The sequence below is a fragment of the Tenrec ecaudatus genome, chromosome 18, assembly GCF_050624435.1.
Source record: "Tenrec ecaudatus isolate mTenEca1 chromosome 18, mTenEca1.hap1, whole genome shotgun sequence".
Classification (NCBI taxonomy): domain Eukaryota; kingdom Metazoa; phylum Chordata; class Mammalia; order Afrosoricida; family Tenrecidae; genus Tenrec; species Tenrec ecaudatus.
This window is the reverse complement of record NC_134547.1, coordinates 58,016,792-58,041,570: the sequence shown is the minus strand read 5'-3', so window position 1 is coordinate 58,041,570 and position 24,779 is coordinate 58,016,792. Positions and strand designations below refer to the sequence as shown.

Sequence of the window (24,779 nt, the reverse complement as noted above, 5' to 3'; positions counted from 1 at the left end):
GGACTGGCTCCGCCCCTGGCTGTGGGCTAGGGTGCGCGCCACCGCGGGGAGACTGACGTGAACTCGCACACCATCCAGTGAGCGTACGCGCGCCCGAGTGGTGCGTCACCAATGTCGGCTCCAGAGTGCTGGGCGGCAGGCGACAGGCGCTGCGGAACGGGAATAGCGGCAGCCAGTAAAGGAGAGACCAGGTTGGGACGCGGCACGCGGTTGGGACCCCCCAGGAGGCCGAGAGAACGCTCCACGCGCGACTGGCCCCTTATCTAATAAAGAGCCCCCTTCCATTGTCCTCCAGCCCCGCCCTCCATTGGGCACGCCCTTCACCCCATCCCCCGCCGCTTATTGGCTACAGGTCACGCCCCTCCTCTGTGTCTCGTCCCCATTGGCCCTTTTCCATGTTATCTTCTCCCGGTTCTTTTATTAGCGAGTGCCACACCCTCTCATTTGTTACTAGACCCCGCCTTCAGTTGTCAGGGACTCCTTTCGTCCGTCCATTCATTCCTCAGTGTGTAGTGCTGGGCGCTTGAAACTGGGGGCCAAATGAGACTTGTCTTTGCCCTCAGGTTATTCAAGCGATGGGGGCGGGGGGCGGGGCGCAGGACACAGACCCCGGCTGGGGCTCTGACAGTGATAGCCTAGGGCAGTAGAGAAGCTGCCCAGGCTGTGAGGAGCCAGCCCCTATATCCCAGGAAGGCTTCCCAGAAGAGGTGAGGCCTGAACGGAGCCCTGAAGAATGGTTCAGAGTTTGCTCCAGGAAGCCACCATTGGGAGGGCATTCCTGGCAGAAGGACCCGAGACATGAAAGAAGCAGGCGTATTCTGGTCTGTGCGAGGAGGTAGGTTAAATGAAAGAAGGAGGTGGAGAAGACGGGCCCAGGTCGATCCCCAGAGGCCAATGAGGAGTCTGGGAAAGCATCCAAGGAGCTGAGGAGAGCGGAGCCGCTCCGGGTAGCTGGGGCACTGCCGGCGGAGGAAGATCCTGCCTGGAAAGGATGATGCCAGTTCTGAGATGGACTCTTGGGGGGGGGGGGGCGGGGAGGATTGGCCCTCATTTATTGAGCTTCTTCTCTGGGTCAGACACTGCCCTGGTCTCTGACAACAATACAGAGGGACAGCCAACTTTGCTCTGCCCCAGATGATGACAACTGGTACAATACAAGAAGGCAAGAAAGAGGAGTTTGTGGTGGAGATAGGAGGGGTTTCCTGTTTCCTGATAGCGTGGTGCTGTGTGGGGACCTCAGGGGAGTGGGGCAGTGAGCCATGCAGGGACACACAGGGAAACCTCCAGGCAGGGGTGGTGTACTCCCTTAGAGGACCTTTTAGACATGCAGGGTTAGAGAGAGAAGACTGGGAGACTGGCCTGAAGCTTCTAGACAAAGACACGCCAGTGTCTTTAGAGCCATGTCAATGGATGGGATCACACAGGTGGTGATGGTCGACTGAGATTCATAGTCACCCTATGGAACAGAGGAGGTCCCCCACAGAGTCCGTTAGGTCGTCATTTTTGCCAGCAGATTGCCAGGTGGAGCCGATGGTAGATTCAGCTGCCAACCTTTTGGTTAGCTGCCCACACTTGGTCCCGGGGCTACTGGAACCCGTTTCTCACCTAGGGTCCCACTGCCATCAAATCGTTTCAATTCATCTGGACTCTCTTGGATAAGCAGATTTTCTGAGACTGTATATCTTACAAGAACAGACAGCCTCATCTTTCTCCTCTGGAGTGACTACTGGCTTTGAACCTTCAGGGTGGTGCTCAGCAGCCCAATGCTTACCCCACTCCACCATCGGGACTCTTTCATCACCTAGACCTCCCTCGAGGTGGACTCACTCGAGCCCATTCTGACTCACAGTGACCCAGTAGGATAGAGTAGAACTCCACCTGTGGGACACCTTGTGTTTCCAAGACTGTAAGTCTTCATGAGAGCAGAGAGCCTCACCTAGGGAGCCAAGTACTAATGGAGAAAAGGGTACGTAGATAAGCCCTGGAGCATTGCTGTGTGTGTGTGTGTGTGTGTGTGTGTGTGTGTGTGTGTAAGCGGGAGGGTCCTGGGAAGTAATGATGAATCAGCAAGGGAAACAACAGCGAAGGATCTGCCAGGGAGGGAAGTGGAGAACCAAGGAAGACTGGGCCCTGGCAGCCAAGCGGACACGCCTTTCCAAGAGGATGTGATTAATTTCTCCATATAAAGATCATCAATGACCTTGGCAGATCTGATTTGACGGGAGAGTAGGGACTTAGTAGACACTGTATTGGAGTGCACTGAAGACTGAACCAGAAAGAAAGAATTGGAGATGGAGTCGATGACTCTTGCGGGGGACAGCTGCAGGGAGAAGCAATGGGGCGGCTAGGTGGAGGCATTGACGGTCCGGCCAGGGTATTGTTGTTTCTCTGAGTGGAGAAATAACAGCATGGTTTCCGCTGATGAAGAAACTCCAACCGGGAGGCAGAAACTGCTGAGGCAGGAGAGAGGAGAAGTACTGGACTTGTGTCCCTGAGCAGGCCAAGGGTGGGCTTGGCTGGAGAGAATGGAGTGGACTGAGGCCTGGTGCAGAGTCATGGTGAGCGGCCTGCCACTGGACTTGGCTGACAGCTGGGATGGCGCCACTACAGAGGGAACAACTGCAGAAGGAGCAACTGCTAGGAGGGCAGGCCAGGGATTGGCTTGGGTTTCCCGAAGCTTCCCTCTGCCTCCCCGCCCTCCCCCCACCAAAAGCTAGTGTTATTTTGGATTTGGACAGATGGACGTGGGGGCTGGCCTAAGCCAAGGTCAGATGTGTTGGAGGAGGGAGACGGGCCCAGGTAGAGGGGAGGGGCTGAGAAGATGACTTAGGTGAAGAGAGTCTCTGGCCTCTTCACTCTTCAGCTAGCCAGGCCTTTGCTGCTGCACAACTGACTCTGGGCAGGGTTCAGGGGTGAGAATTACAGGAAGAGGGGGTCTCCTTGCTCTTAGAAGCTCACAGACTGAGGTGACCCCAGGAAACCCTCATCCTGGATGACCTATGAAGCTCTTCCTCCTGCATTCACCCAGCCCAGCCTGGTTGGTTGACAACCAGAGGTTGGGGGAAGTCACCCAGACCCCAGCAAGGGCCTCTGGGCCTCACCAATTGCATGCCTTCCTGTGTCCTCAGAGGTCGACCGTGAGGGGAGTTGGAGTGGCCCAGCCGGATGTGACCCACAGGACAGAATGGTATTGGACTCTGGGGCCCAGGTGTATGAGCAGCCACCCCCCAGCCCGCCGACCAGTCCCCTCTCCCTGCGCACCAGGCTGAAGCCTGCAGATGGAGATGGGCCACTTCTATACCCCTGGTCTCGGCCCCTGCACCTGCCCCTGCCCTTGCCCCTGCCCCTGGCTCTGTCTGTTCCTTCAGCACTTCGGGACCCCCAGCCTGAGGTCAAGCCCCTCTCAGAGCTGCACCGCCGCAGCCACATGCGTCGCAGTGAGAGTACCTATACTGTAAATTGCACTGGCCGACGGGGGGGTGGCAGCCAGGGGCAAGCCCCACCTGCACGGAGACGGAACCCAGGCGTGGGCACCCTGCGGCCTGCAGCCTCCCTGCCTCACATTGCTAAGACTGGAAAGGATCCAGGCCGTGTTGCCAACAAGAGCCCCTGCATGTTGGTGGCCCTGCGACCGATCAACATGGACAGTGAGCGGGACAAGTTCTTCCAGTCGCAGTTCACCTATAACCCGCAGTTCAAGTACCAGGAGCCCATGCCCACTGCAGTACTGGAGAAGTACTGCGAGGCATCTGGGCAGTTCATTCACCAGGTCAGTTCCAACCGCCTCCCTCACCCAGAGCCCGACCGCCCGAGAGACCTGGCCTGACCAGCCCTCGCTGCCCTGTGTGCAGGCGGTTGGCATCATTGAGGCTGTCCTGGAGAAGTTTGGTACCTATGAACACTTTGAGGCCACCACTGGAGGCCAGCTGCTGAGCAAGAGTCAGATCTGGTCCACTGTGCGCAAATACATGCAGAAGGAGGGCTGCGTGGGGGAGGTGAGCTTCCCCTGCCTGCCCAACCCACCCTGCCTCAAAGCGCCACAAAACAGGCTGCCTACAGGGTGCTGCCTGCCCACCTGGTAACTTTGCTCTGGTCTTTGCCCCTGGGAGTTGGGGGCTGGTGTCCGGCCTGGTGGCCTGGGGCTAGTGGCTGGCTGTGGCTCAGGGCACTATACCTGCAGGTGGTGGTGCAGCTGAGCGAGGACCTGCTGTCCCAGGCCGTGATGATGGTGGAGAACAGCCGGCCTACGCTGGCCATCAACCTGACAGGAGCCCGCCAGTACTGGCTGGAGGGAATGCTGCGGCATGAGATAGGTCAGGGGGGTCAGTGGGCAAGGGGGTAGTGGGGTGGGAAGGTGAATGTGGATGAGAGGGGCTTGGGAACTGAGATGGGGTCAGTGAGGGGCCCCAGGAACCCCACCTCCTCTTTCTCTCCCTTGGCCCCTTCCTTGGCCCTCAGCTGCCCTCACAGACCCCTCCAAGGGGTTGGGGACATTGTGACTTTGGGGCAGTGTGAGGATATGAGTGTGGAGGGTGTCCTGCTTCTGAGACTCTACTGAGGAGATTCTTCCCTCAGTGTGTGGGGTCAGGTGAGCTCTTGTCTGGAGAGGAGAGGAAGGGAGGGCGGACGTTGAAGGGAACTGTGACAAGAGTCCCTGAATGGAGTGAGTAGGACCTGGAGGATGTGCGTAGCGGCCTTGCCAGAAAGAGATCCTGAGGCAGGGAGGCAGGACCAGGGGGCAAGGGGAGGCTTCCTGGGCCGCCCCACCCAGCGCTGCCTCCTCATGCCCGCCCTCCCTGCAGGCACCCACTACCTGCGGGGCGTGAACAATGCGCGGCAGCCTTGGCACAGTGCTGAGGGCCGGGTGCAGTACGGGCTGCGGCCAGCCAACCCCACGGAGGAGGGCCTGGCCAGCCTGCACAGCGTGCTCTTCCGCAAGCAGCCCTTCCTGTGGCGCGCCGCCCTGCTCTACTACACCATCCACCGGGCCGCGCACATGTCCTTCCGCCAGCTCTTCCAGGACCTGGAGCGCTACGTGCAGGACGCCGACGTGCGCTGGGAGTACTGCGTGCGAGCCAAGCGTGGCCAGACGGACACCTCACACCCTGGTGGGTGGCCTAGTTGTCCTGAGCTGGGGGCGGGAGCGGAGAGGGAATGGACTGGGGGGGGCGGTGAAGGACCGGGTCTCAGATCCAGGGTCTCATAGCCCCCCTCCATCCCACGCTCGCAGGTTGCTTCAGCAAAGACCAGGTATACCTGGATGGCATCGTGCGTATCCTGCGGCACCGCAAGAGCATCGATTTCCCGCTGCTGACCTCGCTGGGCAAGGTGAGAGGCCACAGGCTGCAGAAGGCTGTCGGCTTTGCCCCCTTCCTGAACTATTCTGATCCTCGGATGGGTTGCTTGCCTACGAGGTGGGTGCTGGGGCACTCTATAGAGGGCAGTGAAGGCAGAGGTGGACAAGGGAGGCTAAAGGACACCTATATTGTTACTCAAAGAGGAGGGTCCAGGGTCAGGAAGGTATGACAAGGACTAATTTGCTGGCCCTAGGCATTTGTGCCAGGAGGGGCGGGGCGCAGTAGAGTTGAATGGCACAGGAGCTTGCTCTAGAAGCTTCTTACTGGATGACTTGTGGGGAGAGTAGTGGATGGGAGCGTCAGAGGCAGGGGGCAGGCTGACCTGGCCTTACAGGTGGTGTGGGGAAAGGAAGGAGTGAGCTGGGGAGTTAGAGAATGGCATCCCTCTTTTAAATCAGAGCTTCCTGTAGGCTTGTTGGAGATGGGAGTCCGGAGGATGCCCTGAGGGTAAGGCTCACGAATGATTAGATACCTAAGTATGGAGGTGGGGAGAGAGGTTAGGCTACAGAGAGGAGTGGGGTATGTGCACAGGGCAGAAATGAGAGCCGAGACTCAGGATTGAACCCAGAGGTGCATATCTCGGAGGACAGGAAGAGGAGGGGTGAAGGGGCAGAGAAAGGAGTCCCAGGAGCACTGGGTCATGAGACCAGCTGCCATAGGCCAGAATGCTCTGCCTACTCCTAAGACCCAGTGCCCTCCCCTCCAGGTATCTTATGAGGATGTGGACCACCTGCGGCCCCACGGGGTGCTGGACAAGGTCCGGGTGCCTCACTTCATGCAGGACCTGGCACGCTACCAGCAGCAGTTGGAACACATCATGGCCACCAACCGGCTGGACGAAGCAGAGCTGGGCCAGCTGCTGCCAGACTGAGATTGGTCGGGGGGCACAGGCAAGGCCCTGAATAGGAGGGCTGCAGACTGGCCCCCTGAACAAGAAACTGTCTGCTCTGTGGTTCCACAGCCTGGGTGTTTCTTGGAGAGCTAGGCGGGCAGGAGCATCCTGGGTAGGACAGTGGCTAACCTCCGGGAAGCTGGGAACCAGCAGCCGCATGGCAGGCAAACCAGTAATGAACATAGGGGAGGCTGGGCCAACTGGGTTGCTGAGCATGGATTGGGGAGGGGGGTTGGGAAGAGAAACTTGTTCTTGCATGAGGCACCCTGATGTTTGATGAACCCAGCCCCTTCCCTTCCCCCACCTGGTCCCTCGGTGCTCCTTCAGCTTCCACGCTGTCTACCTCTCACTGGGTCCTGGTGGCGATTGGGACCCCTCTTCTGGGGTGATGGCCTGAGTCTGGGTTCCTAGCTTTCACACAGGCTGAAGGGGCAAGGGTCCTGGTGGTAGAGACCCAGCTGGCCTGGATGGGCTTCCACGGGGTTCCTTGTGTATGCGTTCTGCTTCCTGAGGTTGAGAGGCAGCTCCTGAAGGGTCCTGAAGGTGTGAGGAGGGCTCCCCTGGAAGGCATTGGTTGTTCTCAGCCCTACTCCCATCTCTCTCTCTCTCTCTGCACCTCAGGCCTGTGAACCCAGTGCAAGCACTCATCCACCCTTGCACCCACCCCTTTCCCCTTTCCCCTTTCCCAGCCTCAGCTGGTCCTGTCTTTGTCTTCACAGCTGGTTCTCACAAAGGGTGATGTAAGCTGACAGCACCCAGTCAGCAAACCTGAGGGGCAGGCCCCTAGGGTTTGTTGTCTCTAGCCTTGAGCCCCCTGGACCAGGGAAGGCGCAGAGGTACCAGTTGTTGATTCCAGCTTTACTGCAGACTCACTGTGTGAGGCTGACCCAGCCACACACCTTCTCTGGGCTTCACGTTCCCATCAGTAAAACGCACAAACGCAGCTGGAAAGTCCTTATTCATTCCGGCAAGAACGCGGACGCCCAGAACAACCCCTTGCCTGCCAATTACTGGTCAGTGTGCTCACTGAACGCCCAGTGTAGGGGCAGCCAGGCCACTACACAGCGACGGCAGTGAAATCTGTGGGCTTTGTCTAATCTCTCAACCAAGGCTTTCTGAGCTCTGAGAGAGAAAAGGCCCCTTTGCTAGCTCTCTGATTTGGGCCCACGGCTGTCATGTAGGGGAGTCAGTGCCTGCTGGTGGTACAGCCTGGCCTACTGAGGGTGGGAATGGGGCTGAACCTTGAGGATGGAGGATGGAGGGACTCAGAGCTCACAGGTCTTTGGTACTCAGAGCCACACAACTAGCTACCATCAGTTCCGGAACAAAGACCAAGAATCTTGGAGCGAGGCCAGGCCGCCCAGGCATTTCTTCACTTCCTTAGGCTCTGGGTCACTTGGAGTCTTGGTGGCAGCGACCCCAAGTCCTTCCTGGTTCGGGCAGGAAGCCGCTGTTAGGTGCTTTGGTCTTCAGAAATCTAAAAGCAGAAGATAATTGGGGGGGGGGGAGTGAGGTGGGACCCACCGGCCACTGTCACTTTCCACTTTCTGACCCTCCAGCCAGCCAGGCGTAGGGTTAGGGTAAGCTCACACCTTCTGACCCCTCCTCTGCTGCGTCATCGCAGGCGCAGTCGCAGTCGCAGTCCGGCTCCGGTTCTGGCTCCGGCTCCGGTTCTGGCTCCGGCTCCGGTTCTGGCTCCGGCTCCGGCTCTGGTTCCGGTTCTTGCTCAGGTTCAGGCTCTGCCTCCAGTGCAGGTTTTGGATCCATTTGGGGTTCTGGCCCTGGCTGAGTCCTGTCAGAGGCTTCCGGCTCGGGCTCCTCAGGGATCCCAGACTGCACCGCCTCGGAGCCCTCAGGACCCCCAGCCTCATCCCCTTCAGAAGCCCTGGGCAGTCCGGGACAAGCAGTTCCCGAGTCGGGAGTCTCGGGCGTCCAGTGGCCAGGACATGGAGGGTCGTAGCTGCGGTCCCGGTAGCCTAGGGTGGGGGTGAGGATTGTTTTTAGTACCCTTTCTCACTTTTCTCTGCAAGCACCCAATCAGGAGACAACTCCGCCACACGCGTAGTGTTGGCCCCGCCCCCTGGCCAGTCCCCGCCTTCTCCAGCCCGCTCACCAGGGCCCACGTGCTGCCAGTCCCAAGCTGGGTCGGGCGCGTGCGCGGTACGCTGGGCACAGCGCAGCAGCTCGCTGCAGGCGGCCTCGCCCTTGCCCTGCACCACCAGCAGCAGGCGGCGCACCCTGCGCTCGGCGTCGGGCAGCGCGTCCAACGCCTCGTACTCCGCCCCGGTGAGCACGCCCCGTGCCAGCAGTGCGTCCAGCAGCAGCCTGGAGTCGGCTTGCAGCGTCTCCACCAACCGTTTCCGCTCGCGGTCAATCGTCTCCGACGGTCTCTCCTGGGCGTTGCCCATGGTCCAGGCTGCATGATGGAAGAGCAGAGGGCTAATGGGCGCCAGAGCTCCCTCGCCCTGACCTCCAGTGTGTGAGCGCCCGACGTTCACCCTGACTGGTCCTCTGTTCACAGACCTCTCTGGCCATGTAGTCCTTCCTGTCTCTTCTAACGTCCCCTAAAGGTCAGCGGTGGCTCCTCTGTGAATCTAAAGCCGTTCCTGGTCATTTCACCCCTCCTGGTTAGTCATATCGAAGGGTCAGCTCCTTCACCAGGCCACTTAGCAGAGACCAGAACTGACCCTCTCTCCCTTTGTGTGCCAAGTGCTGTCAAGTCTCTCTATCCACCCCACCCCACCCCGCCCCGCCAGTCACCGCATTCTGTTACAGGTCTGGCTGTCTGGCCACCCTTCAGAAAGGTTCAGTCACTCCCATAGCATAGGGCTGATTGCGCCCATTTTACAGATGAGAGGCTTGAAGTGAGCAAGAGGCGGAGCTGGAATCTGACTTGGTCCAGCTTGAGTGCAGAACGAACTGCCAGCCCTAATCAGCTGCCACCACCCCTCCCACTGCCCCTCAGTGCTCTAGCCACCTCCCACCACCTTGCACAGCCAGACCTTTCTACCGCCCTCCACCACTCAGTGCTCTCAGAATTTCTGAGCCCCTGGCATCTCTTTGAGCCTATGTAGCTGTTATTCCCTAAGTCTGGGCAGCCCTTCCCCTCCCTTCACCTGATGGGCCCATTCTCCAAGACCCAAATAATCCCTTGTCCACTCCCAATTCTAATTCTGCCGAGGGCAGGCAGGCTCCTTTAGTAAGCTCCAGGGAGCACCATACACCCTCATAACTTATTGCATCACCGCTCACTGCACACACACGCCCTCGCCACGTTTAGCGAAGGGCTTCCACTCACCCCCAATCACGCAGGTGGGGGTGGGCATGGGAAGAGGCCAGAATCAGCATCTAAGTATTCATTGAATTGGCTCCCCCTTCACCTCCACTTCTTCCTGATGGCCGCTGCCCCCTCCCTTCATCCCAAGCGGTACCCTTTGTCTGAGCTGGGGACCCTCGACCCGGGCTGATTGGTGCTCAAATGCTTTCTGCCCCTGAACCAGTCCTTCAAGATCATAGGGCCTGCAAGATCCTTCTTAGAGGGCCTCGTTGCCGCCCTTAGGGAGGAGCAGAGTAACAGGGGCGTGCTCCCCCAGCCCTGTCCCCGGCGGCACATACTTGGGCCGGCTGATGAATGAGGGTCCTGGTGGAACTTGTGGGAGCCTTTGCGCATGTGCACCGGACCCACGCATGGAAGCCCTTCCCTCTCTACCCTGTCCCAAGCTTCAAGGGTCCTGCGTGGGGCGGGGCTCACCGACCTCGTCCAGGCGCGGTTCCGGTGGGGCGGTGGAACTCCGCTTCTGTCTAATCTCAGGGTCTCTCCCTCCGGGAGCCCAGTGGGGTGGGGCTCCGGTGCGGTCGGCTCTGGGCGGTCTCACTCACGGGGCAGATGACAGTGCAGGAAACGCTGGCTGGGCCGTGGCTCGCGCGGGAGGGGGAGGCGGGGACCAGGAACACAACAGCTGTGGCGGGGGCAGGGGGGCGGCCAAGGCTGCCGGGAACCAGCCGGGCAGAGGCCCGGCGAGGTCGTACGGTTGTACGCTGCCTAGGGATGTAGCCATACTAAAAATTGGCTTTCTCCCCGATTCCTGGCGCTCCGAGATGCGTCTGGGAAGGGCAGGGGTGTAGATAGTTCTCTTCGCTGGCCCATTCTGGGCCTAGCCATTCCCCAAAATTTTGCTCCAGTGTTCTCAGGAACTCCCCTCTCTGCGGGTCGCAGCTGATCCTCAGAGAAGGGGACCGGTTTACCCAGGGCCGTGTGGAGCCAGACCTGGCCCGGAAACTCCGCTTCCCTGAGGGCTGGGTTGGGGTCTTGGCAGGAAAGCTACCGGTGGGCTCCCCAGACCCCTCCACCTCCGTCAGAGCTGCCTTCACTCAAAACCATAGGATCTGGACACGAATTTGAATACGAGGTCGCACCCCACCCACGAAAAGAGACCAGAAACTGAGAAAAATGCAGTTTTATAAGCAGGGCTAGGTGGGGGAGTGAGAGCGGCTGCCGAGTAGAGTAGCGGGGCTTTGCTCAGCCTTAGGCTGGGGGCTCCTGGAAGCCGAGAAGTGCAGGCGCCCTAGGACCAGCCCCTGGGCTTAGCCTGCTCTTGAGGGGAGGGCACTCAGGGGCAGGGGCTGGCTCCGGAGCGCTGGTAGGAGGCGGGGCAATCCGGGGGACTGTAAATGGCGAAAGCCCCAGGCAGGCCCAGGGCTGGTCCTCCCAAAGCCACCGGGACGTCCAGCAGGAGTGGCCTCCCAAGGTGGGAGTCCTTGCCTAGAAAGAGTGGAGTTTGGCCGAGAGAAAGGAGTCACTATTCCTCCTGCTCCATTCCTTGGGGAGACAGTGCCCCCCTGGACAGTCTGAAACACCTAGTGGGTCTCCCCGCTAGCAAAGAGCAAACGGGTGGTTGGGGCAGCTCTCAGAAGCACAGCTTGAACTGGGGGTGCAGGCAAGCTTTCCTTCCAAACAGATTTGTCCACTTGTTATCCCTCACAACACTCCTGGACTCCCCAGTTCCTTAGTCACCCTAACATTACCTGGGCCCTGGGAAGTGAACCCCTTGATTGACAGCTCAGCATCACCTCTCTCTGGTAAGGAGGACTGCATCTGCATAGAAGCACCCCAGGGCGGCTGGGTGGGAGGTCTAGGGAATTCTCTAGGTTCCTGGGCCAACTGCTCACACGCCAGGATTTTGACTCTGAGAGCAGTAGCCCTGACCCACAGGGCTTGGTTAAGCAGGCCCCAGGCCCTGGTCCCCCAGCCTCAGCCCCTCTTACCAGAGATGGCTCCAGGTTCACATCCATCAGGGTCCACTCGCACCCTGAGAGGCTGGGGTCCAGCACCTGAGGGGAGCTTGAGGTCAACTGGGATCCTCCTACACTGGGCCATGCCCCCAGCCAGAGGGGTACTCACATCCAGGGGCCCTGCAGGCTCCAGACTTTCTGGGGAACCTTGAAACAGCATGGGAGGCAGCAGACCCTCTGGGCTCGGGCACCTCTCCAGGTCGAGAGTCTCCCTATACAGAGATCTGCTGTTGGCTGACAGTGCCCACCCTCCTGTTAGACCCTCCACCCCCAACATACTCAGAAGGCCTCAACTTCCTGGGCCCTGGGGTTGGGGCTGTGGGGCTGGGATTTGGGGGAATATCCCTTCCCTATGCTACAAGCATTCATGCCTTGGCTCTTAAAGTGCTACACACATCATGGAGCAGTTGCCTCAGGGAGCTCATGTGACTCAGATGCGGACTGACCCAACCAGCAGCAGGAGACTGTACTTTAATGAGCTCAGCACCCTCCATTCCCCTACCCCTTTCCAGCAAGTAGGTTCTCTTTTGTCTGCAAAGTAGCCTGGATCTCCATCATCTGCAGCAGGCTGTTCTCACCTGTCAGGGACCGCCCTGTGGTCCCTTGGTTCAGGCTGCTGGGCATTCCGGGGCCCCTTGGGGCTGACACGCCCTTTCCCTTCCAGGATGGCCTGGACCACAGCCACAGGCAGTAGTGGGGGGGCTGTCACGCAGAAGTCACACTGGTTTTGGGCTAAGGTCAGCCCAGCCTCGACTTTCCCCCCTGGACTGGCTGGCTCTTCTTTGAGCAGGGCCAAACCCTTCTCCCTGCACCAGAGAAAAGCTTCAACCAGACCCTGGCACTGCCCTCTCCCCCGAGCCGGAGAGCCATCCCCCCCAGCTGCCAGCCCCTTCCGCACTGGCCCCCAAGAGATTCACCCCTATCCCCTTACCTCCCACCACCACTGGAGGAAGAAAGTCCAGGCCCAGCTGGGGATGTGGGGTCTTCGGGCAGGTCAGAGATGATGGTCCCCCTGGTCCGGAGCGGGCTGCTGAGGCTGGAGGTGGCCTCAGGCAGTGGCTACAAGTAGAAGGCCAACGCCAGCCCCTGACTTCAGGTCACAGGGAGAGCCAGAACCCCACAGCACCCACCAGGTCCAAGTCTGAGGAAAGAGGCTGGGGGCTAGCAGGAAGTTGGAGGTGGGGGTGTGTGCTCTTTTGGGGGGAATGAAGAGGCTCATTACAGCCCAGCTGTCCCCTTAGGGAGGAGAACCAGCTCCCACTTACTGATTGGATAAAGTAAGGGTCCTGCAGGAGGGCCCCAGGTAGGGGGCAGCTGAACTTGGCAGGTGGTGGGCATGCACCTCCCTCATCCAGCATCAGGGACCTGTACAGGGTGGTCCAGGCGTGAGCAGGGGGCAGGGCAGGTCCAGCCCTCATCTCATGCTCTTCAGCCTCCCCCTCCCTCCCCCTCCCGCAGGCCCCAGCAGCCAAGTCAGCAGAGCTGAGGCCAGTTGTCGGGACGTCAGTCACATGCTGGAGGCAGAAGGGGCTCCCGCAGAGATTGGGGCCAGGCAGGAGAGCCATGGGGAGGGGGCAGGGAAGGCTGATGGGGTGAGGAGCCCTGCAGGGAGGGAAAAGATGGAGGATGCCTAGAGGAGGATTCTAAGGAAGGGCATTCCCAGACAGGGGCCTCTGGAGGGTCCTGGAAGCACAGAGGGATGGGGCCCGGCCAGCCCCCCTGGCGCGCTCACAGCTGTCTCTTGGCTCCGGTGCTGCTGGGCCCTGCCGGAAGTGGCCCCAAGAGGCACTGGATCAGCTGAGGAAGAAGCAGAGGGCCAGTTGACTCTCTACCAGTCTCCGCATTAACCAGCAGGAAGAGGAGAACTTGGGAGGTGACGGGTGGGAGTGGGCCAGGGGGGGAAGGGGCTTGGGAGGCAGAGCGAGAAGAGGGTGAGGAAAACCTTGCCAATGACCCTGTGCTGCTGCCCATGGCTCTGCCGCAGCGTCACCACCTCCCGCCAGAGGAGCTCGTTCTGCCTGCGGGAGGGGAGAAGGGAATTGAGACACCGGAGAGCCCTCCCAGAAGACAGAACAAAGTGGAGGCGGATGGTCCCCCAAAGCCCACGCTGTGGCCCATTTGTCCGAAGAGGAGCGCTGAGGCCCGAGAGAGGAAGGGGCTGTCCGAAGCTCCCCAAGCCGGTCCCCTCCCTGTTTCCCTCCCTCCCTCCCAGACCCCACCTCGGACCGCACTGCCTGAGCTCGCGCAGCCGCGCCTCCGCGCTCTCCTGCGCGCTCCGCAGGATTTGCATTTCGCCCAGCAGCCGCCCCAGGTCCTCCTGGCGCCAGCGACCATCGTCAGCACGCAGCGCGGGCACCTGCGGGCAACAGCCACCGTTCAGACAGGGCTGCGGAGCGCAGGGCTGCCGCCCCCACATGTCCCCGCCGCCGGCGGCAGCAGCCACCTTGCGCCGCACGCGCTCCAGGAGCTGCTCGTGACCGCGCAGGAAGCTCGGGTGTTGGAACTGGACGTGGTCGCGCTCTGGCCGGAGCAGACCTCCCTGTTCGATGCTCACCACCTTCCGGAACCCGTCTGGGGAGAGAACAGGGCGTGAGTGCGCCCACCCTCCGGCACCCGGTCCCACTCCCCTAACCCCCCTCTGCTCTGGGTGCGGCGGAAGGACTCACACATGTTGAGTTGCCGCACAAAGCTGGCCATGTTGCTGTGTTTGAAGTACTGGGGCAGCACCTCCTTGGCGAAGCGGTTCTGGTCACTTACGAGGAAACTGGTGCCACTCTGCCGAGAACCCAGGAGAAATCCGAAGCGATGGTGGGCAGTGGGGGCAGAGGGGCACCCCTGCCCTCGCCCTTCTCTGCTCTCACTGACTCTGGGGACCCGTCCTGCGCACAGAACCACGGGGACGGGGGACCAAGGCAAGTGAGAACCAGCTGTGTAGCCCAGGTGGGAAGCTGCTACGACTCCCCACCCCTGAGCCGGCCACAGGCCGGACAGAGGCCTGCTTTGGAGCAGCGGACAGCGTGATGAATTGAGAGCCCGTGCCCGCCCCCTCCTCCCGAGTCCCTTCTGCTGCCCGTCTTCCCATCAATCTCTTAATGGTACTAAACGACTTCAAGTATCCCTTGGGCTCCAGGTCCTCAGCGGGCGCCTACCCAAGTGTGTCCCAGTCCTAGGACTCCAAGGACCCACAGCCCCATCCCAGAAAGGGGTTTGGTGGGGCATGGAGGCAGAACCCCTGGGAGAGTCTTGGGGCCCGAGCCCTCACCGGGCTCCAGCGGATCAAGTGGTCGGTGCCCGGGTCTCCCACCAGAGCCCATAGCTTCCCCAGGAAGGCCGGCACAGGGCTGGGACACGGCTCCGGCTCCGGTGGCAGTGGGGCGTACGCTTCCTGCATAGCGCAGTCTCACCCAACTCTGTGCTCGCTCTCTCTGTAAGTGCTGCCACAGTAAATGCTGCGTGTGTCGCCAGCCCCGCCCTACCCCGCCTCCCTGTGGGTGCTGGGTCTGGCGGACCCACGAGCATGCGGAAACCTGGGGCGGGGCTCAATCCGGCCTCAGTGCCAGCCAACGCCAGGGGAAAGCTGGGTTTAGAGATGTGTGCAGTGTGGCGAGCCAGGTTCATCTATACCTAGTTCTGAAGGAAGAGTTGGAGAGCTTGGGGAAGCCCATAGGAAGGTGGAGGGGAGAGGGGAAGTTGGATAAAAAGAAGTGAAACTGACTCCCACCGAATCCAAGGGTGCAAGCGCCCCTAATCCCCACAGCAGGCTAAAGATCAGGATCCTTCAAAGCCCTTGCCTCCCCTTCCCACTCCCCGCAGAGTTGACCTCCATCCAGGACTCCCAGGTAATGCTGAATTTTATTGACCCCCCCACCCTGAGTCCCGGATGTACCCTCCCCGCCCCAGAGCCTAGGCAGCAGCAAAGGCTAGCAAAGGGTGACTGGTACATCTGGAGCTCAGCTTGGGCCAGAGAGTTTGGGTGCCTAGAGTGTGCTCCCAAGGTCTCAGCTCCAAGAGGGCCAGGAGGCCATAAACCCCCAAGGCAAGAGGGTAGCATTTGGGGTGCTCTTAGGCACCCCAGTCCACTGCCCAGCGAGGTGGGCGTAGCATTCTCACGCCACCAGCGTGGGCCGCCAGGGATGCCGCTCGCGGGTCAGTTTGAGCGTGTAGCTGCGCAGGCGCGGGCAGTGCGCGAGGAAGGCGCTCCGCACCGCCGGGCGCACCACGCAGAAGCAGTGCACCTCGCGCAGGGCCGGGCAGCGTGCCGCCAGGGCCTCCAACGCGGCGTCCAGCTCCGCTGAGGCGGCGGCGTGCACTTCCAGCTCACGCAGGTTGGCAGCGTAGTGACGAGCTGCAAAGTGCACTGGGCCTGCGGTGTCCCCCGAGAGGTTGAGGCGCAGCGCAGCCACGGGCACCGAAGGCTGGAGGACTCGCCGCACAGTGTGGGTGCAGAGCGCCGTCTCCAGCTCCAGCTCCACGGCCAGCCCCGGGTGGCGGCGGCGCAGTACAGCCCAAGCCTGGTCTGGCAGCTCGGGCGCGCGCGTATCCTCCGGAGACGCGCACCGCAGGACCAAGAGATCCAGAGGCGCACGGTCCTGCGCGGCCAGCACCCCAAGGGCGGCATGGGACAGGCTGGCGAGGTGCAGACCGAGGACGCGCAGGCTTCGGCAGGCCACCAGCAGCTCGAGCACGGAGTCGGGCCCCACGCTGCCCACCAGAGTGCAGTTGTTCAGGAAGAGGCTCCGAAGCTGGGGGCAGCCGTGTGCCACCTGCAGCACCAACGCGTCGTCCAGCATGAAGGGCAAGCGCCGCAGGTCCAGGTGGCGCAGCCCGCCAGCAGTCTGGCAAATGGCGTGCACTGCGCCCAGGACATCTCTGCCGGAGTCAAAGAGAGGCTTCTCTCCGCTACACTCCAGGAGCAGGCTTTGTAATCCCGGCCCGCGGCCCGCCAGCGCCTTCAGCAGCTTCGTGGCCGCCTGGCGGCTCGGCTTCTTCGCTGGCTCAAATTCCAGGTGCAGATTGTGTACGTGGTCCAGGCAGGCAGACAGACAGGGAGGAAGCATGCCTTCCCACTCCGAGTCGCAGCTTGTGTCCGGGCAACACAAAAAGCAGGGGCTGTGTCAGACAAGGGAGAGGGTCCTCTCTTCCCCCTCAGCCTAGGTTCCACCTGCAGCCCTGCCCTGGCACCCAGCTCCCACCATAGCCAGTGATACAGAAGCAACCTCTGAAGCAGAGGGACACCCCCTCACCCACATATACACATATGCGCACACCCTTTGAAGAACATCAGTTGCATTTGTCCCAGGTTGGAACTCTGGCAGGGGGAGCCATAGATATTTTAGACATCTGTTCTCGCGGGAGATTCATATCCCTTCTGGGCCATTCCCTGGGAGAACCTGGGGGTCATTATTAAATTTATCTGCTTCTCCTTCTTCTCTGAACAGGGGATAAGGGTCCATATCTACCACAGAAGGATTTCACAAAAACGAAATGAATTAATATACACAAGGCACTTCAAACAGTGGCTATTACATAGGGAATGATCAACAAATGTTGGTGATCAATCTGATACTAAATATGGAGTTATAGGAGCTCCATCGATGAGCCTCATCAAATAACACCCCCTGCCCCCCCCCCACTCCCAGCACACACAGAGGAAGGGCAGCTGCAGGGAGAGCCACTAGCTCACCTGACTTTTGTGTCATGCCACACCGTGCTGCAGGCTGCAGCGGCAGCCCAGGCCCTGCAGACCTGGGCAGCAGTGGCACGGTCCCGTAGGGGCAGGTGGCAGAAGATGAGCGCCAGCATCTCCTCTGGCAAATGTCCCCTGGGTTCCGCCATAGTCAGGGCTCAAGAAGACTGAGGGGACACTGGAGCCTGGGTGCAGAAAAGCTAGTTACTGGGGGTTGGCTACAGAACTGCCGAGGCCAATACAAAGTGAAAATGAAAGAGCTCTCATTTTTAAAAATTAAGTATTTCAGGACTGCGATAGCAGAACATCTATTCAAGCAGGAAGCCAGGAGCAGGACCCAGGACCCAGGAGCAGGAGTGGGCCTTGGAGGCCAAGGGTCTAGGCGTTTCCTAGAGGAGTCAATGCCTCCTCGTTCCTTCCACTGGCTCCCAGTGGCCAGTCTGATCTCCATGCCTTTATTCAGAAGCACGCTAGTTGCACTGGATACACCAACTTTTGGGGTGCTTTGCACTAGCAAAGTGCTTCTGGCTCACCTTTAAACAAACGCGTTCACACTGGATTAGAAATCACACCAAGCTATGAGCAAAAGTCTATGAAACCAACCACCGGACTGTGGAGGAAGCTCTTCCATCTTTCTTGGGAGAAAACTTCTTTCTTAGGAGGAAGTTAGGGCAGTTGGCACAGATCCTGGCTCCAGACAACCCTTCCACCTCTCAGCTGGCCTCTTCTGATCTTTACAGACAGACAGACAGACATGCATGCCGTCCACCCAACCAGAGCTGACCTAAAGACCCAGACTAATCTACCAGTGACGGTGGGGGGTTGATTAGATTTTTCCAGAAATGGAACTGGAGGCATAGGATCCAAAGCTTGTCTTGAGGACCACTGAGGGCCCTCCTTGTTTACAACACGGAATTCACAACCTGACCTATTGAATCAGGCTCTACGAAAAGGGTGGAGCCGAGAATCAGCATTTCTGAGAGCTCTGGGCTGGGATGGAGTGGAGTGGGGGTTGGAAAGATGGAGTAGATCCACCCGCCCTTAGTTGAGGAAAAGTCGCCCTTTCCCGGTCTATCTCTAGTGACTACAGGGTTAATGGGGTGGCAGCTTTAAAAATAAGGTTTTTCATTGGCAAGGACCAAGAGCCAATCCAGGAGCAGAGCCGCAGGCGGGGCACAGCTGGGCCCGCCCTGGATAGGGAGGTACCCTCCCCTTTCAGGGTCCCGCAAGTCCGGGTACTTCCTTTATGGTTGGACAGGCTTGGGGGCTCTGGAGCCTGAGGTCTCTAGTGTCTGAAGGGCCCCAGGATTCAAGTCCGGACGCTGATCCCTTGGTTTGGCCGCTGGATCTCCGCAGAACCCTCACAACCCGAAGAGCGGCCCTTTGGGAGGGAGAAACGTGGGCGTCCTCTCTGACGGTGCCGATTTTATTTTAAGGTTCTTGTAAGTCTGAACGACGTTTCGTTGTTATTCTCCTACACTGGGTCGCTAGGAATCGGAACCGTACACAAAGACACACAAACGCTTGACACCAGTCCCGGTTAAATGTCCAGTGTCCCTTTGTCCCGGGCTAAAATTCGCTTTTGGAATTTGGGTCACTTGTAGCTTGGGGTTTCAGCCCAGTTTGAACTACTAGGGGCCATGGTTACCGTGTTCTAAATGACAAAGGGTCAACAGATCAGCGACCTGGGACCCCCGGATCCCCAGGGAACACCTCACCATTCTGGCTAGCAGGTCCTGTTTGGCCCCCTGCTAATCCCTGCCGGAGGCGGCCAGCCTCTTATCTCCAAGTCCCTGGCTGCTTCCTGCCGTCTAACTTAGGGCGCGGGTGTCTTACCTACCCAGTGGAGGAGGTGGCTGTGCTCTGGGGCAGGGGAATAGCTGCAGAGGACAGCTTGGCGGGCGGGAGCCACCCGGAACGGGATGGGGGCGTGGCGTGAGAGCGGGGCGGGGCGGGAGGCGGGCTCGGCTGAGGCCCCGCCCCCGCGGTTCCGCGCACACCCGGAAGCGGCGCTGGTCTGGAGGAGCCCGGCGGGCGTGGGCACCTAGGCCCGGCCGAGGCGGCCAGGTTAGTGCGGAGGGTGGGTGGTCTCCACAGCACCCGTGAGAAGGGAGACGAAATCCTGGTCCGGGAGCGGGAACTCAGCGCGGCTGTCACTGCCACCGGCTGTCCCAGCCCTGTGGGCGGCCTATGGAGCTGTTAGCGGGAGGAGGCCGTAGGCACGGATCTTGCCCACTCTTGGTTTCAAGCCCGGACTAGATTTTTCTAGAGACAGGACCCTGCGGGCGAGAGAGCAGGGAGGTGGTTCCGACTCCACATAGGGCCAGAGACGTCCGCCCGCCTCAGCCGGTAGCACGTGCGAACCTGGGTGGGTAGTGGGAGCCTGGGAAGCGCCCCAAGAGAGGTCTGGAGAGATGCTGCTGAGTCAGTAGGGGCACGTGGGGAGCCCGAAGCATCTGTCCCGGAGGGGCCACGCCTGCAAGCTCTGCCCGCCCTTCGGCTGGACAAGGGGCTGCCCAGGACTGTGACACTATGGCGACGTGGCGCCGCGCCTGGCTGGCCCCTGGTACATACACGGGGCAGATCTCTTGAGTCGGTGCCCGTTACGTGTTCCCAGGACTTAGTCCGGGAGCTTCCACCCAGCCCACGGATGACAGTCCGGCTGGGTGGGGCGCGGGGCTTCCCAGGACAGGTTTCTGTGGCAGGACACGGAAGAAGGCGTTGCCAAGTGGGAAATGTGAGTCTAGACCTCATCTCTGTCCCGGTAAAACGAACCTTTTTACCTCCAGCCTGCAGCCCTGTGTGACCACCCGCACCTACCTAGCTGGAGAGCGAGTGCTACCTGGCCTGAGCGGCGCTGGTGGGGGGTGGGGTAGATATTGCACTGCTAACAGCAAGGTCGGTGGTTCAAACCACCAGTTGCATGAAGTAGGAAGATCAGGCTGTCTGCCTCTATGAAAATATGCAGTCTCAGAAACTGTAGGAATGGCAGGGTTTGTTTATTTGTTCTTTTGGCAGGTCTGATGGGTAGCCTCACCCCACCCCGACCGACTTCCAACTTTTTTTTGGGGGGGGGGGAGTGTGGACATTCGTGGAGCATCCCTCCCTAAGGCTGAGGGTTAAGAAGATAAGATGAAAAAAAAAAAGAAGATAAGATGTAGAAGATAGAAGAGGTAGGAATCTCACGCCCAATGGTCACTCTTCCCTGGCCCTCTAGGTCTCCCAGGTCCATGTCCCCAGGGCCTTTCCACTTCTCTGCCCTCCTACAACCCACTGGTCACCTGCAGAATCTCTGTGTGCTTTTTTCCCCCAACTTTATTACTTTGAAAGATTCCCCCCCCCCGCCCCGTAACTCTCAAGAAATATATTTATTTTACATAAAGTAGAAAGTATTGGTAGAAAATTGAAGTCATCCCAAATTCGACCATACAGAGAAAAACAATATTCACTTTCAAGTCATTTCCAGATGATTGCTACTGATTAACTTCACAAATATTAGTGTTTTCAACCTAGCTACTGTGGGGTGAGGGGACTCCAGGAAGAGTTCTGTGCTCAGACCCAGGGCAGGATGGTCACCAGGTGTCACTGAGTGATGCTGGAGGGTCTCTGGTTGCTGCACTCAAGTTAGGGTGAGTCCAGAAACAGATCTGATCTGCAGCCCCTATCTCCCCAATTATGCCCACAGTTATGGGGTTATGGTCCTGGCTCTACCTGACACCCCCCTTCTGAGGTTCCCTATTATTCACACAAATAGATGCCTGCTGGGGCCACCCACCTGTCCTGTTCAGAGCAGTGACACCCAGGGCATGCACAAGGTCTCAGCACCCCTTCCCCTCTGAGGGGCCCTGCTCTGGCAGGACTGAAGGAATTTGTAGACCCATTTGAGTTGTGCATGACAAGAGCCCACCTTCAATGGCTTTGGAGGAAAAGAAAACGATTTAGCCTGCAGAGTCCAGGGTGTCACAGCTTTGGGGACAGCTGGTCCAGAGGAATAGTGTGACTCGGAGCACAGCACTCTGTCTCTTGGCTGTGTCTTCCAGTATGGGCTCCTCATTCTCAGTCAAGTAGTGGCTAAGCTGATCTGGCCCCTCCAACCAGTTCTGCCCTCAAATGAAGAGAAGCAGGGCTGCCCAAAGGAATGCTGATGCACTGAAAGGCACATAAGAGATGCTGATTGCCCAGACGGGTAGCCAGAGAGAGGGATTCTCCCTCCCAACAGGCACTTGGAGAAGGAGGACGAAGACGACCCTCGTGTTCATATGGGCAGGCTCACACTCACTTGGGCATTGGAAATGAAGCTAGGAAGCAGAAGCACTGGGTAGTGGGAGTGCCACTGAGAGCTGCTGAAGGCTCCAGTGTAAACCGAGGCCAAGGCCAAGACAAGAGGGGCATCGACAGTGGGGCAAGGCCTCCATGTAGGACGTTGCCTCCCTGCTGTTAGAGGCGGCTTTGGAGAAGAGACCCCTGCTGGCCTGAGCAGGGCCAGGGCTGCTCTGGCCTCTGCCGTAGGATGGGTCATTTGCCTGCCACTCAGACCCTAGGCTCTTTCTCTCAGAAGGCCATAGCGGGTCGGGCCTGTGCACAGCCAGTGGCCTCGAGGGAGGGGCTGCCTGTGACCTGGTCCCAACTGGGTGGGATTCAGTTGCAGTGGAGAAGATAACCATGGGGCCACCACAGAGCTGTTTTCAGGTCTGGGGGTAACAGGACACCCTCTCTCTCTAGTACCCAGGAGCTGGGATGGCAGCTGGGCCAGAGAATCGTGAGGAGTGGGTGGGCAGTGCATACCTGTTTGTGGAGTCTTCCGTTGACAAGGTGGTCCTGTCTGATGCCTATGCACATCCCCAGAAGAAGGTGGCCGTGTACAATGCCCTGCGGACTGCTTTGGCAGGTGGGTGCTGCTTCGCTGTTTGGAGTGTGAGAGGCTGGCTGGGCCGTTTGTGGGCGGGGCCAGGGCTGAAGCCCCAGCTCCCCCACCCACTGGGTCTGGCTAAGCAGTGGCATTAAGAAAAAGATTTGAGACCTCAGGCGCGCCTCACTGCTTGGGGCATGTGTGTACTCTGCCCCCCACCACTGGGCGCGCTGGCTCCTTTCTACTAACCTCACCTGTCTCTTTCCTCTTTTCCTCTCTTACTGCAGCACTTGCACAAGACCCCTCTCACCCTACTCACCGTACTCACCCTATTGGACCCCCTTTGTCGTCTCAGGGCAGAGGCCACAGGAGGCTGAAGCCATGTGGGAGGGTCTGGCCTCAGCCCCAGAGCGGCGAGAGCCCCCTCTGACTTCCGGGGAACAGAGGACATGAAATGCCCTGTCCTCCCGCCCCGCTGCCTGCGTACTCAGCCGGCTTGGCTGCCTGGGCCACGCGCCCGTGGGCTGCACAGCCCCATCCCTTGTCCCAGCTGGGGTGAGAGGTACCCACCGGTGGTCTTGAGGTATTTCCTAACGAGGTGCCCTCGCGCCCCAGACTACGGGCTTTCCCCGCCCCCCACTCTTCCGGCCGCCCAGAGAACGGCCCCGGCGTAGGGACCGCCTGTTGCCTGACTGCCCACCTCCGCAGAGAGCGGCGGGAGCCCGGAGCAGCTGCAGATGCTCAAGATCCACCGCAGCGACCCGCAGCTGATCGTGCAGCTGCGTTTCGGCGGCCGGCAGCCGTGCGACCGCTTCCTCCGCGCCTACCGCGAGGGGGCGCTGCGCGCCGCGCTGCAGAGGGGCCTGGCGGCGGCGCTGGACCTGGACCGCGTGCACTTGCAGCTGCGCGCCGGCGCTGATCTGCTGGACACCTTGCTGCAGGACGAGGAGCGCTGCTTGAACTGCATCTTTGCCCAGAAGGTTCGGCGGGGCGCAGAAGGGTAGGGTTGGGCGGGTGTCCGCAGCCCAGGCCCCCAGCGACGCCGCACTCTCTTCCGCAGCCCGACAGGTTGCGGGACGAGGAACTCGCCGAGCTGGACGAGGCGCTCCGGAATCTTCAGTGTAATCCGGGGCGACACGTGGAGGGCCCTCCAGGGTCCTTGCAGTCCCAGGGCCCTGCCCCGTCGGAAGACAAGCCACCAGCGCCATCGTCTGGCCAGACTTTCCTCTTCCAGGGTCAGCCTATAGGTGAGGAGCACAGTGGAATTTGGGAGGAGCTTGTTCTGGGTCTGGTGGTCCAGGGCCTGGGGAGGGGACGGACGGCTCTGGGGTGCCCCCTAGCTCACCTGGCCTCCTCATCTCTCTCCCCTTGCAGTGAACCGGCCGTTGAGTTTACAGGACCAGCAGACGTTCGCGCGCTTAGTGGGCCTGAAGTGGCGCAAAGTGGGCCGCTCGCTGCAGCGCGGCTGCCGGGCACTCCGGGACCCTGCGCTGGATGCACTGGCCTACGAGTACGAGCGGGAAGGGCTGTACGAGCAGGCCTTCCAGCTGCTGCAGCGCTTTGTGCAGGCCGAGGGCCGCCGAGCCACGCTGCAGCGCCTAGTGGAGGCGCTGGAGGAAAATGAGCTGACCAGCCTGGCCGAGGACTTGCTGGGCCTGACGGATTCCGAGGACCGCCAAGTGTAGGCCCTATATCCAGGGAAGAAGCCTCTGCCCACCTCGCCCAGCCAGGGCATGTAACCGTTCCATGCTCGAGGGCCCCTTCTGCTGCTACTGCTGACCCCTCCCCACCCATGAGCCTCCAGGAGGCCACGGAGCACCTCAACCTGGAGCTCTGGGAGCAGGGGTGCACCCTGATCTTGCTCGAGTGCATCACGGGGCATCCCACTGCAGATAGTGGGCTAGAGGCATGTGTGTGGGTCCTGCCCAGAAGAGGAGCTTGTGGCCAGTCCTTATCTGCTCATTTTCTGAAGTTACTCCTGCCCTGTCCAAGCATTGTTCTGGGTCCAGCGAAGGCTTGGAAAGCAAGTTGCATACCAGAAGCCTGCCAGGTTCCAGCTCACACTCAGTATGGGATACCTGTCCCCACCTAAATAAAATGTAACCCATTGTGGGTATTAAAATATATATCTTAATTGTGGTTTGGAAGGTTTCTACAGCCTCTTAGGGTCCCATTCCACAACTGAAGCAGTTTGCTAGTGACCTGGATGACAGTTTTCTCGGTATGGGGTACCTCACATGTTCTGTTCCAGTTGTCCTGCTTCCAGGAAGCCCATTTGCCAGCCCCATTATACTCTCACCTTGGTTTTCTTTTCTTTAACCCTGGTTTTCTGATGAGCAGTTTTATTGGCCCTTTATCCACAGGTCATGCAATTCAGTGATTCAGTCAGATCAAAAAGTTATAAAACTGCCATCATATTCAATTCTAGAACATTTTCTTCTTCGTAGTCATTATTCATGCTATTGTGGGTTTTTCCCCTTCAAATTGTGGTAATGATGTGCACAACAGAACATTCTCCACTTCCACAGCATCTACTTGTTTTATTCCGTGTCGTTGATTACACTCTCCGTGCGGTACAGGCCCTGTCGATGAGCCGTTTCCCAAGTATTCCCCTTGGTTCTTAAGAGGAACTGTGGACCTTTGGTCTCATAAAGGTGGCTTTTGTTATTTTTTCTTAAAAAAATCACATGCTAATTGGGAGTT

The 24,779-nt window shown here is 59.5% G+C and overlaps 5 protein-coding genes across 10 annotated transcripts; 2 read left to right on the top strand and 3 right to left on the bottom strand.

The window, feature by feature from the left end:
- The first annotated feature begins 94 nt into the window (after positions 1 to 94).
- MATCAP1 (microtubule associated tyrosine carboxypeptidase 1) lies at positions 95 to 7,192 on the top strand. 2 transcript variants are annotated; one of them, XM_075538063.1, is made up of 7 exons: positions 95 to 191; positions 3,129 to 3,769; positions 3,852 to 3,995; positions 4,181 to 4,313; positions 4,803 to 5,108; positions 5,231 to 5,328; positions 6,064 to 7,192. In XM_075538063.1, the coding sequence occupies exons 2-7, from the start codon at positions 3,185 to 3,187 to the stop codon at positions 6,226 to 6,228; spliced, it is 1,431 nt and encodes a 476-aa protein (XP_075394178.1). In that variant the 5' UTR covers positions 95 to 191; positions 3,129 to 3,184; the 3' UTR covers positions 6,229 to 7,192. The 2 variants fall into 2 exon arrangements, with proteins under 2 accessions (XP_075394178.1, XP_075394177.1); XM_075538062.1 differs by lacking the exon at positions 95 to 191 and adding an exon at positions 513 to 835.
- On the bottom strand, positions 6,932 to 10,156 carry NOL3 (nucleolar protein 3). Its single transcript, XM_075538070.1, has 4 exons — positions 10,005 to 10,156; positions 8,363 to 8,665; positions 7,842 to 8,225; positions 6,932 to 7,726 (listed from the first exon to the last, which is right to left on the bottom strand). Exons 2-4 carry the CDS (start codon positions 8,655 to 8,657, stop codon positions 7,719 to 7,721), a joined length of 687 nt encoding a protein of 228 aa, XP_075394185.1. The 5' UTR covers positions 8,658 to 8,665; positions 10,005 to 10,156; the 3' UTR covers positions 6,932 to 7,718.
- A 193-nt stretch (positions 10,157 to 10,349) lies between these two features.
- On the bottom strand, positions 10,350 to 14,979 carry HSF4 (heat shock transcription factor 4). The gene is made up of 12 exons (XM_075538071.1): positions 14,804 to 14,979; positions 14,208 to 14,316; positions 13,773 to 14,112; positions 13,484 to 13,559; positions 13,274 to 13,338; positions 12,767 to 12,906; positions 12,473 to 12,577; positions 12,120 to 12,243; positions 11,651 to 11,753; positions 11,515 to 11,580; positions 11,275 to 11,344; positions 10,350 to 11,011 (listed from the first exon to the last, which is right to left on the bottom strand). Exons 1-12 carry the CDS (start codon positions 14,930 to 14,932, stop codon positions 10,860 to 10,862), a joined length of 1,479 nt encoding a protein of 492 aa, XP_075394186.1. The 5' UTR covers positions 14,933 to 14,979; the 3' UTR covers positions 10,350 to 10,859.
- A 449-nt stretch (positions 14,980 to 15,428) lies between these two features.
- Positions 15,429 to 19,167, bottom strand: FBXL8 (F-box and leucine rich repeat protein 8). The gene is made up of 3 exons (XM_075538064.1): positions 19,068 to 19,167; positions 17,225 to 17,412; positions 15,429 to 16,620 (listed from the first exon to the last, which is right to left on the bottom strand). The coding sequence occupies exons 2-3, from the start codon at positions 17,374 to 17,376 to the stop codon at positions 15,648 to 15,650; spliced, it is 1,125 nt and encodes a 374-aa protein (XP_075394179.1). The 5' UTR covers positions 17,377 to 17,412; positions 19,068 to 19,167; the 3' UTR covers positions 15,429 to 15,647.
- TRADD (TNFRSF1A associated via death domain) lies at positions 18,451 to 24,210 on the top strand. Of its 5 annotated transcripts, XM_075538067.1 has the most exons (6): positions 19,217 to 19,294; positions 20,246 to 20,400; positions 21,950 to 22,115; positions 22,785 to 23,056; positions 23,137 to 23,323; positions 23,451 to 24,210. In XM_075538067.1, the coding sequence occupies exons 3-6, from the start codon at positions 21,965 to 21,967 to the stop codon at positions 23,759 to 23,761; spliced, it is 921 nt and encodes a 306-aa protein (XP_075394182.1). In that variant the 5' UTR covers positions 19,217 to 19,294; positions 20,246 to 20,400; positions 21,950 to 21,964; the 3' UTR covers positions 23,762 to 24,210. The 5 variants fall into 5 exon arrangements, with proteins under 5 accessions (XP_075394183.1, XP_075394181.1, XP_075394182.1 ...); XM_075538068.1 differs by lacking the exons at positions 19,217 to 19,294; positions 20,246 to 20,400 and adding an exon at positions 18,451 to 18,669; XM_075538066.1 differs by lacking the exon at positions 20,246 to 20,400 and having other exon boundaries at positions 19,183 to 19,294.
- The last annotated feature ends 569 nt before the right edge of the window (positions 24,211 to 24,779 follow it).